This window comes from Elaeis guineensis, chromosome 16 (genome assembly GCF_000442705.2).
Source record: "Elaeis guineensis isolate ETL-2024a chromosome 16, EG11, whole genome shotgun sequence".
Taxonomy (NCBI): domain Eukaryota; kingdom Viridiplantae; phylum Streptophyta; class Magnoliopsida; order Arecales; family Arecaceae; genus Elaeis; species Elaeis guineensis.
This window is the reverse complement of record NC_026008.2, coordinates 45,064,213-45,076,728: the sequence shown is the minus strand read 5'-3', so window position 1 is coordinate 45,076,728 and position 12,516 is coordinate 45,064,213. Positions and strand designations below refer to the sequence as shown.

General features: G+C 38.8%; 1 protein-coding gene across 1 annotated transcript; it reads right to left on the bottom strand.

Moving 5' to 3' along the window:
• Nucleotides 1–3,332: 3,332 nt before the first annotated feature.
• Nucleotides 3,333–6,094, bottom strand: LOC105059144 (probable indole-3-pyruvate monooxygenase YUCCA5). The gene is made up of 3 exons (XM_019855361.3): nt 4,737–6,094; nt 4,198–4,569; nt 3,333–3,785 (listed from the first exon to the last, which is right to left on the bottom strand). Exons 1-3 carry the CDS (start codon nt 5,412–5,414, stop codon nt 3,483–3,485), a joined length of 1,353 nt encoding a protein of 450 aa, XP_019710920.1. The 5' UTR covers nt 5,415–6,094; the 3' UTR covers nt 3,333–3,482.
• Between the last annotated feature and the right edge of the window lie 6,422 nt (nt 6,095–12,516).

The window sequence follows — 12,516 nt, the reverse complement described above, 5'->3', positions numbered from 1 at the left end:
AAAATAAAGAAATGACGGTCTTTATGAAACTGGGTTGGCAGGGCTGGTACATGGTGATGCTTACGTTTTCTGACTCAGATCCCTTCTAAATAGTTTCTCTCACCAATAGAAACTTCGACAACGCAAGACCAGAGAATATTAGGTCACCACATGTTGATTAGAGCATCATGTAAGAATCAAGGCTTTCCAAATTACACTTGGTTCATAAGCATCCCTAATACTATTTATTGATTTTATTGCATAATCTTTCAGGTGATTCAGAAGCATGTTAATTTAATAAATTTGGGAAAAGTGTCCTACTAGCTTTTGGTATGGAAGAAAATGATGAGAACTGTACAAAGAAAGTTATTTGAAATAGATTTCTCTTCAAATAGTGTATTCTTTTGATTATGGTTTCTATTCTTAAGAGGCAAAAAGGAGATTATCGGCTTAATGAAAGGCTGATATCCTGGAGGGAACCATCACTAACATGACTCATGAGGTAGTGTGCATTTAAGCTGAGAGTTTAGTCAATGGGCAATAGACAAGTCACAAATAACTAAAATTTTCAAGTTGAACTGCGTGCTTGAATGCTAGCCCATGCGGACATCACATGGTCCAACACTAGAAACCTTATTAGTCTCTTCGCCAAAGGTGTTAAGGGCCCCCATGACTGGTGACAAGGTGCCATGGGTCCTCCTCATGACAAAGATGTGGAATCCTTTCTCCATTTCACAGCCAAGAGGATAGCCGGGTCCCGGCCATCTAATGTCCACATCCACCATTAACTCTCTTCCTTGGCCTCACAATAATCACCAGTCTAACTGCCGAACCAACGGCAATCACGTGGAAGTCCTTTTGCTTTCTCTTGATATCCTCCAATGAAGGATCGCGGTCGAACAAGATCACGCTAACTGTAGCCGACAGCAGGGCGTCATCTGATAAGGTAGCGCAACAGTGTCCAGATTGATTTGATCATTCTGGGAATCGGAGGAAGAAATGCTGGTGATAAACAAATGGCATCTTGGAGTTGCCGAGCAAGCTTTGCATCTTTTCTCTTTTTGGTCCATCCTCTATAATTTCAAAATGATCACGGATTTCTTAAGGATCTGGAACAGACTTACAAAATTGCTTGAATGTTTGAGTGGATGAGGAGTCTTTTTAGGAGGAATTGGCTTTCATTTATTTTCGTTGATATGACGTAACTAAAATTTTAGACTCTTTGTAACCTTCGTTGTATAAATATTATTCTTTTCAATAAAAAATATGTGGCTGCTTTCTTAGCCTCTTTCAATCACAAAAAAAAAAAAAAAAAAAAAAAAAAAAAAAAAAAAAAAAAAAAAAAAAAAAAAAAAAAAAAAAAAAAGATAACAAATGGCATGTTCGAGCTGGCACGAAAAATTTAACTTGCAACTAAGCGCAGTTTCTGCTCTTCAGCACCTGACACTTAACCCCTGTAATGTACCTTCTCTTCCAAGTGTGGAGTAACACTCAAACATGAGAGAGGGAGAGCTAAGCGGATTGGGCCTCGTAGATACCAGTATAGATTCGGTATCCAACAGTAAAACAGCACCCGAACAACTCTTATTAGCATCTAGTAATGGAGGCATTGATTGGTGACCGTTGCATAGCTGCGTCTGTCTGCCTGTACGTTTGCAAGCATAATGCTACATTTTTTCATGATTTGCCAATCAATCCTTGAGTTGTAAACAGTACGGAATGGACCAACAAATGAGGGGCCGTGGGGGGAGAGAGACAGAGAGAGGAAAGGCAGTGGCCACGGCATGTGTCATGATCTATGGAAGCATATATATATATATATATATATATAACAGTGGAGAAAGTGGTCCGTGTATGCTCCGTGGGAAATACAAAGGAACAGGATTTGATGACTCGAGAAAAGAAACGTTTGTTATACTAAAGCAGAATCATGCCTTGAGATAACTGAATACATACATCTAAGTTACAGAACTGAGAAAAATTAAGTAGCGTTGACCCCAAAGCGCTGGCTGACCTGCTTCCCAAAGCCAGGCCGTTGCCTTTGCATCTCAGCTTTTTGCCTCCCTTATTATCAAAAAAAAAAAAAAAAAAAAAGAAAGAAAGAAAAAAAAGAAAATAAGAAGAAAAGGCCTTTGTATCTCACCTATGTAATGCAGTGGATAATAGAACTACTGCATACATAGTAGAATTTAGACAGAGAAGGTAATTATCATGGCAGACTAGCAATTTTTTGCAATGGACTGTAACAATTGCGCCTGAAGGGAGATGCTTTCTAACTTATAAACTGTTGATTCTAGAAATTGTTTATTTGCCAATCAGTTAAGTTTAGGCTTTTCTACATGAATGAATAACCTGTAAGTTTTCTAGTATATATATATATAAAGAAGTTGAATTGAAGTATATATTTCATGGCATAAAATGGTCATGACATCCTTGATTGTGATAGTAAATGGGGACCAATAATCGACATTCTCTTAGTGCCAGAAAGAAAGCTCATTGCCATTCTTAGCCGGAAAATCTGAAAAGTGTGAAAGACTTGGTATTGGCATTCTTTGTGAGAGGTCACCAGTTAATGCAGAAAGAGGAGGATGCTATCTGATACTCATGTTCCTCTCCTACAGACCGATCCTCCATGGTTGTCAGTGATCTGGTTTATCATCGATCTAGATACATAATGCAACTGGGGACCAACATTGCAAAGGTTCTTGATGAATACAATTAAACATCTGTGGAATATTTGGTCACGAAATAGATCCGACAATCTTATCAGGGAAATGACTAATGTCTTTTTGCCAAGCATGTATCCTGGAGGCAAATTAGCCAACTAGCTAGGTAGTGAAGCAGGGTAGGACTTAAACAAGCCCATTTCATGAACCTAAATTTTTTGATGAATTATAGGAGAATATCTCTGCTGGTTTCTCCCAAGGAATAGTAACTGTGTTGCCTAGGGCTGGAAAGTTCTGAATTTCTGTAAAAGCTGGTGGAATATATTGTGGCTAGAAAAAGAACAAGAACATTATGAAGTTCTTGAGCTACAAGATACTTGCTAGGCTAGGGCATGTGACTGAGTTTTTATAGTTGTAGTGGAGTTCACTGTCTGAAAGTAGCTGCTGACATTTATCTCTCTTCCAGAAATAATTCACACTAATTGAAGTATGTTTTGCTGCACTATCATAGATTTCCACACGCCCAGTTCATATCAAATAATTGATTCTTGCCAGCTACTACACCATTCAACTTCTTCTGTTAAGCATCATCATTATGGATTCTGATCCCATTCCAGTCACACATGGTAATTTGGAGCTATAGCCTCAGTCTTTCTCATAAGTTTAATTTAAAAAAAAGTGTGGCGCCTTATCCATTAAAACTAAATGTCTAAATGATTGTACAAAGTCTCAAAATTTGAAAAAGCCTCTTCATCATCAACTTTTCTCTATACATTACACCCATTACTTTTGCAAAATATGGGCTCCATTGAGAGACGGTTCTGCTCTTCCCTTCTTTTATCTTTCCCTTTTTTCTGAAACAGTCACACTATTGTACAACGCAAAACACCAGGGAACAAATAAACAGGAGATCAAAATCTTCTCATCATATTTGTGAGCTGCATCTCCCATGGCAAGCAATGATATGCTTTGCCTGCTTTGCCAGACCCTGCCAATGTCCTCTGCTATCCTCACTGCATCCAAGGAGGCACCAGAGAGCCCTCTCCTTGTAAACCCAACAGCATAGAGCCCTGACTTCCCTTTCCACCCATTGGGGAATGGCTCTTTTGGAAATCCATCTTTGGAGAAGAAATCAGTGCCCTGCAAATACCAATGACCTAACTAAATCAGTGCCCAGAACACCACTTTCAGCATATAGAGTAGGCAAATTGTACCAAAGAATGTCCTAACTTCTATTAAGTCCAATGTTCTAAACAGTCTCAAACCACCACAAACTCTTCTTCATATCTCAATTCCATTGTTATTGTATTCGATACAGTGACCTATCCAACATCATATATAAATTAGAGAAGTGCCAGAACCCAACTTCCATAACTGTCAGTTTAACAGGACAACATAGAAAGTCGGGAACAACATGCAGACTCTATATAAAAATTCTGAGTTTTGTAGCCAAAAATTATTTTAAAAAGGAGACAATAAGAAATTTAGTACATAATAACAAATAAGTTATTCTTTTTCAAAAGAATAAATTTAAAAAAGGAGATGAATTTACCTGCAGCCATGAAAGAACATTGCTGCGATAACCGGTGGCCATAATAACTGAATCCACATCGAGGACCCGACCATCAACCAACTCAACTCTCCCATGCGAGAACCTCTTGATTCCAGGAACCACCTTTATCTCACCAGATCTAATTTTTCCTAAAGCACCGATGTCCAAAACAGGGGTCTTTCCCTGTGTGTTTTTGAGCTCCAGGGGACCTTCCGAAGGTCGCTTTAGGCCATACTTCTTTATATCCCCAAGTATCATCCATGATAAAGCCAATAAAATCCTATCAGTCAGCCAGATTGGGAGCCATTTCATCAAGGACACTGCTAACTCGAATGTCGATTTCCCAAGAACCTCCCTTGGTAGTACATGAACCTGTTGAGCAATCAGTAAAATAAAAGTGCACCAAGAGTAGTATATAAGGAACAACAAAGCTAAAACAGAGAAAGTAATCTTAATTTTATAGTGGGTTTTCTGCAGTTCACAGAGTAGAATCTATCCTTCTGTCAGATCATGGTGATCAGTTTGTATGACATACTGACCGAGTCTCGGATCACCATTGTTGGGAAGGCATTGTGGTGGCAGAGATCAAGGCAGAGTTCCATGCCAGAGTTGCCACATCCCACCACCAGCACCTGCTTCCCTCGGTAGGCTTCACCAGACTTGTAGTCACAAGCATGGATGATCTGACCACCGAATTCCTCCAATCCTTCCACCTCTGGCTTCACACACTCTGAATTCTCCCCTGTAGCCACCACCAGCCACTGGCAAATGTACTCTTCCTCCACCTCGGTGTTCCTGCCTGCAATCCTGCTCCCCGACACGACGGTCCTTACTCGCCACATGCTGGCCGTCTCATCGTACCTCGCAGATTGGACCGTCTCATTGAATTGTGGATTGAGCTCAAAGATCTTGGCATAGGACTCCAAGTAGTCTATGAATTGTTTCTTGGATGGGTACTCGGGGAAGTCGTCAGGGAAGGGGAGCTTGGGGAGCTGGCAGAATTGCTTGGGGAGGTGCAGTTTTAAGCGATCGTAGGTGTGCTTTTGCCAGAGGGAGGCAATGCAGTCAGACCTCTCGAGGATGACAAATGGAACGCCATGCTCCTTTAGGCATGCGCCTACAGCCAGGCCTGAAGGACCAGCTCCGACGATGAGCGGGCCATTCACCCATTTGCATTTCGGCGTAAAAAGATCGTCATGGTCGGACAAATGGGCCATGATGAGAGAGCCAGGTGAAAAAAATGGATTGGTTGGATTCTGGAGTGGACTAGTACAAGTAGCTCTTTACAAAGATTCTGTGATTATAGAGGAAAATATGGAGGTTGATGAACCAAAATGAAAAAGTTTACCGTGTACCAATATACCAAAGGACGGTAGATTATGACACAAGGGAGAGTTTTGTAATTGGGTTGCTAGAAATGGATATATGAAGGAGTAGGACAAGCAAAAGGCGACTGCAGAACGGAGAGGGAGAGGGGGGATGGAGCTTGTTGAAGTGGTGACGGTTGAGAGGATGAGAGAGGTTTATAAATAGATAGGTGGGCTGCCATGAAAGAGCTGCAAGTGACAATGATAAGCTTCGCCGTCTCTATCGATTTTAATATATATTGGAAAATATGGATGCATTTCAATGTCTAAAACAATGTTTTCATCTATAATATCTACCTTCCCTTTACATGGTTTGACGTCACTACCTCCTCCTCCTCCTCCCTTCCTAAGTGGAAGTGGTAGCTCCCTACTTAAGCTAAGTACTCAATCATCAAACCTTTTCATCTTCTCTCCTTTTCTTATCTTTCAGTTGCATATCTTAATGCTACTGCTCTTGTACATAACTTTTTTCATCCTTTAATAAATTGGGTGCCACAGCCTCCTAAATCTATAGTCTATTTGAAACTTTTATGATCATGATGCCACTATAGGTTTTTTATGTTCTGTATCTTCTTGATCTTCAGAAAAAGGAATGAAGTTACCCTGGATACCATCGGCAACCCTACGCCCCTGGTTTTCTACTGTTGTATTGCAGACCTTAGGAACGATAGGCAGTACCAGCCAAGCTCACATATAGATTTACAATAACACATATTTATATCAATTCACTTTGTGCTTATTTCCTCTTCATTTAGTCCCATAATTGCTGCAGTTTATGGTTCTGTTATAAATATTTTACTGTTGGATTGCACCATCATAGGCTAAAAGCAATGCATGGAAGATGATTCTACTCTTGAGAGCACAAAGTTTGATGTTTCCACTGAAATTCACTGCTGGTTAATGGATAGCATCTTTCCAGGAGAAGTGTGGCCAAAGGTCTAGCATATGTAGCACCGATTGAATCTTTCCACTAGAAGTGTAGCCTAAATTCAAGCATGTTTCGCACATCGATCTACTGAAATGCTGAAAGCAGTTCAGCACGATATTGTCCCGCCAAGCCAGATCTCTTCAGCTTTGTTGATCAATCACTTTCAGATGGTTAGAAAAATAGAAAGAATATTATCGGGCTCTGAAGCATAAGATGATCTGGGTGATTGAGATGGTGGCTATCATCCTCCTTTTCGATGGAGCCCCTGTGAACTTGTCAATGATTTCCTTCACCTTTTGCAATGACCAAAATCATCATTGGCAATTGAGCTAACAATCTCCATCAACTGTTCCTCAAAAAGCTCCGATTCCAGTCCTATGCTTCATCTGATATCCTATGCATTTGTTGCAGTCATGAACTCGTGTAATCATTGGAATCTCCATAGTTTTTTCTTCTTCTTTTTTTTTTTTTTTTTAATTATTCTTGTTTTGGTTTTCTTGGTTTTTATTTCGGCCAAACTTCATAGTTTAACTAATGGAGAGTATGACACCTTTTCTTACAGCACAAGTAATATCATATTAGCAGATTTGCAAATTGGAATGGACTCCATCACTACCATAAAGTTATGCAACCAGCTAAAAAAAATATACCCTATTCTAGAAAGTTGCAAATAGCTAGCAAGAATAGGAGATCTCTTAAATTGAAGGAAAAGCGTATCAGATCAAACTACGTCTTTTTTATGCATCATCCAAGATACATGGATGGGTTGCTTGAATCTTTCCAAAATCTGGAACTGCAAAGCTTCAACAATTCTTTGATTTTTTTTTTTTTTCCCCCTATGTTTCCTTGAGTTGTTTGGACTTTGTTTCTTAACAGATAAGACATTCCATTGTGGTAATAGATAAAATTGAAGAATAACTAAGCTGACATATCCTAAACTGCAATCTATTATTTTTCTGCACCTAGGAATATAGAATTGCCGTAGTTCTCTCTTGAAATGCTCTTGAAGTGTTGCCTAGATTCTTAGCTGCCTCTTCTATTAACAGCACTAAAACTTGGAATCACTAGCAACTACAAACTCTTGATATTATATTCTCTTGATTATTCTTATCTTCACAAAATCTTAACAATATCATAAGTATGGGGGTTATTGACCAAAGGAAAATAGGTGCCCTTAATTGTCTTCATAATTCATACCACAACTTAACACAAACGTTAATTAAGAGCAGATGCCACCTAACTCTAAAGTTAGATCTTATGATTGCCTGGGTAGGTGGTGTGCTTCTTTGCAAACGAGGTAAGGGAATCTTTTTCTATCATATATATGGCAAAAAGACAGTGATATGGGTGCTATTAGAGTTTGTTTTGCATCAAATTGAAAATAAATACATGCCTGATTGACACATCAGTGCCCAACACAGCCAATAAAATTTAACGAAAATGCGGTCCTCATTGAGTGGATCGAAACAGCCATATCGCATTCTGAGTCTATTGGAACTGTTTGTTTGATCAGTTCTTTCGGTGTTCCAAGTTTGATAAATTATTTGCCACACATTATTTGTGAATATATTCTGTTTAATATATAAATTATTTTTCTTGTCAATTTGTATCTGTCATACTAAATTTAAGAATTATGATTGCAACTGGTCAGTTCCTAAACTCTGGCAGATTAATCTTTTCGAGAAGAAAAAAAACTTGCAGATTAATACCTGATTCTTAGTTCAGAAATTTGTCCCAAAGAAAAGAAAAATATCAAGAAAATATGGCAGCAATTAGTTTTGGCGCTTGTCTGTTGGTGCTTCTCTAAGGACTTTAAAATTCGTGATGGAGTTTCGAATGTGATTTTGATAATCTCAAAGTCCTGCCCGAAAGTCATAGTCTGCAGGGACCTAACACATATCCCAAGAAAACAGAGCAATTTTAGCTCCCATGGTTGTCACAATAGCCACCCAAATTTGCAACTTGTAAGAGATGGAGGAGCCTAAAAGTATTGCTGAAAAGCTTCCGTTGCATCAAATACGGGCTCATCTTGTCACCAATAGAGAGGCATTTGTTACAGTTCTTGGAGCTAATCTTCCTGTTTCTCGGTACATCCCTCCTAGTAATAATAAGTAGCGCAAACAAATCTTGCTCTATTGAGAAAAAACATTAATTATGCCTTATTTTAGTTTTATTATTACATTGGCTATAAGTCCTCATCCAGGCTTTGCCTGTGTAGAATGTGTTTCTAGGATAAGCTGTAGAGAATTCGTGGTTCATATAGCAATTTGAAAAAGCAGGAAGATGAAGAAGAAGAGATGGAAGAGAAGGCCACAATTGTTTCTATGGAGGTAAAATATCTATGGCGTAGCGCAATAGTTTGAAGTGTTTTTTCCCCTAAAAAAAAATGAGTTTTAAGATCATCCTATGCCCAGGATCACAAAAACAAACATCAAATACAAAAAATATTTGATAAGACAAATAATATGGGAAATAATTAATAATTTTCATTCAATAATTAATAAAAGTATACAAGATTCACAAAACACTATTCTCTATGACTCCAAGCTCAAGCACGTCCACTTACCGTCCAAGGCTGCTCCAAGGTGAACCAAGGGGCATTCCCCCCGCTATATGACGAGGCCACCACCACCAGGTCCTCATGGACACCAGGAACACTAAGCAATTAATAAAACAAGGAGGCATACCAAAAGGATGCCTCACTGATGCATGGTTGCTCACACCTGAGACAAAACACATTAGTTCAAGATTTAAAGGCTCACATCCTGACTCCAAAACCCACTCAAGTTAAAACAGTGACTTCCAACTCTTACTTCATAACTAACTAGCACTTGAGCCTAGTTCATTCTTACCAGGAGTGGAATATCTAACATGGTGTACCACAACAATAAATTATGATGATAGTTGGCCACACAGAAGCCTAAGACTCCTATTCCATGTAGAATAACAACAAAATGAATTGGAATAGAAAATTGTAGCAAGAGTAGGACAAGCAATGACTCGCCTACACGGGGTTAAGTCAATGGCTTGATAATGTAACAAGAAAATAACACGATTATAAGTTCTTGAGCCATTTGACCCCTGAGGTGGAATTGATTAGCAAAATAAGGATTGACATAAATGATACAAAATATTTATGGCAACCGTTAGTCAACCCATCTCCCTGGAAATAAATATCCTTCCATCTAATGACTCCTCCAGGTCCCCGTACTTCTTTTTATTTCAGCCTTTCGTAGACCATCAGACCGCAAAACTGATACGACTCATCAGACGGTTCATACACCAGTGAATCGGAAGCACACGGTACACACACTTCTACTCCTTTGCCTTTTTATAATGTTATAATGACCGAGAGGCAGACCATTGCAGGAGACCAGTAAGAAACGGGGTCCATCTTTCCCTGGGCCCCGCTGCATCGTTGGGGGAGGGCGTACGCCGGGGCGAGGACTCTCGCGTTAGGTTCTCCATTATTTTTTTTGGACAACCCTATTCGCTTGTTCCATTAAGTCTTATATAATATTTGGCGTCTATATATAGAGGTTCGAGCTGTTGCCGGGCACCGGGATCGGCTGTTGTTCTCCGGAACCGAATAGATTTTTCTAACGTAAGCATGCATTTCAATTATTGAAAAAATAACCAACCTTATCTACCCAAAAAAAACAACCAGCCTCAGTTAAGGATGATAGCCCCCGGCTTACAGTTGCACAGCTTCACCTTTTCTGATGAGGTAGCCCGTTTGAACCAAACAAGAGAAGTCTGAAAGAGGTTTCCTAGTTGGAAACCTCCACCCCCATTAGATCACTCTCTCTTTTTATCCAAACCAACAAGAGGGAGCGGTCATTCTATGTCACACCTGATGTGGCTCAGATTCACTGCTTCTCACGTGTGCCAGCTCAACCTACTAATAAAGGGTGATACATGTCATGCTGAGTCAACAGGCCAAGCAAATCTCCGGCGATTAGCAAGGATGATTATAGCTAGGTATTTTGTCATATCGGATTTGGAAGATTATAACTGTCAAAGCCGGTAGATAAGAAAAGAGTGTAACAGCTCATTCGGACATCATACGATTTGAATCACATGAAATCAATGCCTTTCTTTTTATATAAACTAGAGCAAGAGATCCTTAGATAAAAAAAATTCACCATGTTCTCATCTCATCATTTTTGCTCAAATTTTTATTATTTTATTCTAAAATTTTATCTAACTTAAGCATCAAAAAAAAAATTTATCAGGTATATTCCAATGATCTTCTAATCATTTTCTGTTAGTGGTAGGTCAAAGATCATACAGCATAACCCATCTCCAGCCAAGCCAGGCATACAGGCTTTCACTTGTCAGACCGTTGATTCTTTCAAGTTGGATTTTAGACGGCCGTACACCCAATAAAGTGTAGAAAGTGATCTGTGATGAGACTTACGTGAGTAGGAGAGACGGGACAATAAAACGAAATTAAACCGGAGAAGAGAAATGAGTTCCACTCATAGTTTAGGAAGTGGCAATATTAATACACATCAAGATCACCAAAGCTACATGAAATGTAGGATGTCTGATGTCTGAAATGTTGGTGCCGGAGTTTACATAGGTACTTCAACGCAACGGCATTTGTAGATCACCACCTACGGTGTATCATCACAAGCTTACGGATTACAGTATCCACCACCCTCGCCGTCAAGCAGCATCTCTCTCAAAGCAAAAAGTGATTCCAAATGGGAATCCTTTTTTGTATTCAAAAAAAAAGGGCACCATCTTGGGCATATAAAAAAAAAATTTCTTCACACAGCACAAAGAGATTGGTGTCTCCGAAAAGACTGATGTAATGTAAAAAAATAATTAAACACGAAGCAATTCTTATTCGCATTGGGAGGCGCTGCGATGCATTCAGCGCTCCCCTCCAAAGCAAAAGACTGAAGTGAATTGGTACAGTGGGTCCCATTTTAGGCATACGTGGAAGCAGGCTGTGATGAGTCAAATATGGCTTGCAGTGCGCCCACGTAGAGCAGTGGGGGCAGCCAAATCGCACTACGGATCAGGTACTGGCAGTGGGACCCATCGTGATTGCTGTGGCACGAGCGGGCTCCGTAGTGCAATCGCGGCGGGCCCTTCACCACTGTACGTCCCGAGAAGATATTCAACGGTGATACCACGTCAAAATTGTTACCATGTAATTAAAATTTAAAAATCAACAATCAGTATGAGACATTATTTATAAAAATTAATAAAATATATAATATTTAATAATATATAAATATTTTCATTGAGTTGTAATATATTTCACGTGATATCATCATTGCAATAAATATTTTTTTATTCTGATATATAATTTTTTTTAATTTTTAAATTCTAATATCCATTTATACGCTTTTGATCTTTTTTTTAGACTTTGTATACTTCTTCCTTTCTTTCTTCTACTTCCTTCTCTTCTCCCACCCCTCTCTCTCTTTTTTTATTTTTTTAAAATTATATTTCTAATTTTTAAACTAAATCAAATTTTTTTAAATTTTAAACTATAAAAAACTAAAATTTAATCTTTAAACTATTTGACCGATTTGATATTATCCTTAGATATCACTTTGAAAGTTTTTTTCATCGAAAATTTGATATGACAACCTTTGATACTTATATGGTATTAAAATGTAAAAAAATATTGGTATGATAAAAATAAAAATTATTTCTTCTTCCCAATCATATTTTTCTCTCTTCTTTGATTATCCTTCGGCCTCTCTTCTTTGAGGAGGATGGGGTTATAAAGGGAAGAGAGGTTTGGAATAGGAGGAGAAAATAACAAAATCGATGCCGGCTCGACGGAAGGTGTTGAGAGGAGGCGATGGAAGATGAGTGAAGGAAAAGATTGAGCAAAAGAGGGTGGGATCATAGAAGAAAGAAAGTTTTTTTTTTTTGCTTTTTTCATTAGAGTTTTGGGGATAAAAAAAGAGAGATGAAAGATGAGAGATTTAAGAAAGTATGGGTGAGGAGAGTTCATTGGGACAGAGCAGTGAGAAATAAAAAAGAGAAGGTTGTGAG

Excerpts from the sequence above, each read along its gene's own strand:
- LOC105059144 (XM_019855361.3), bottom strand. The coding sequence starts at position 5,414 with ATGGCCCATTTGTCCGACCATGACGATCTTTTTACGCCGAAATGCAAA. Across the intron at positions 4,570-4,736 it reads CAATGGTGATCCGAGACTCG|GTTCATGTACTACCAAGGGA; the intron begins GTCAGTATGTCA and ends ATTGCTCAACAG. Across the intron at positions 3,786-4,197 it reads ATGTTCTTTCATGGCTGCAG|GGCACTGATTTCTTCTCCAA; the intron begins GTAAATTCATCT and ends TGGTATTTGCAG.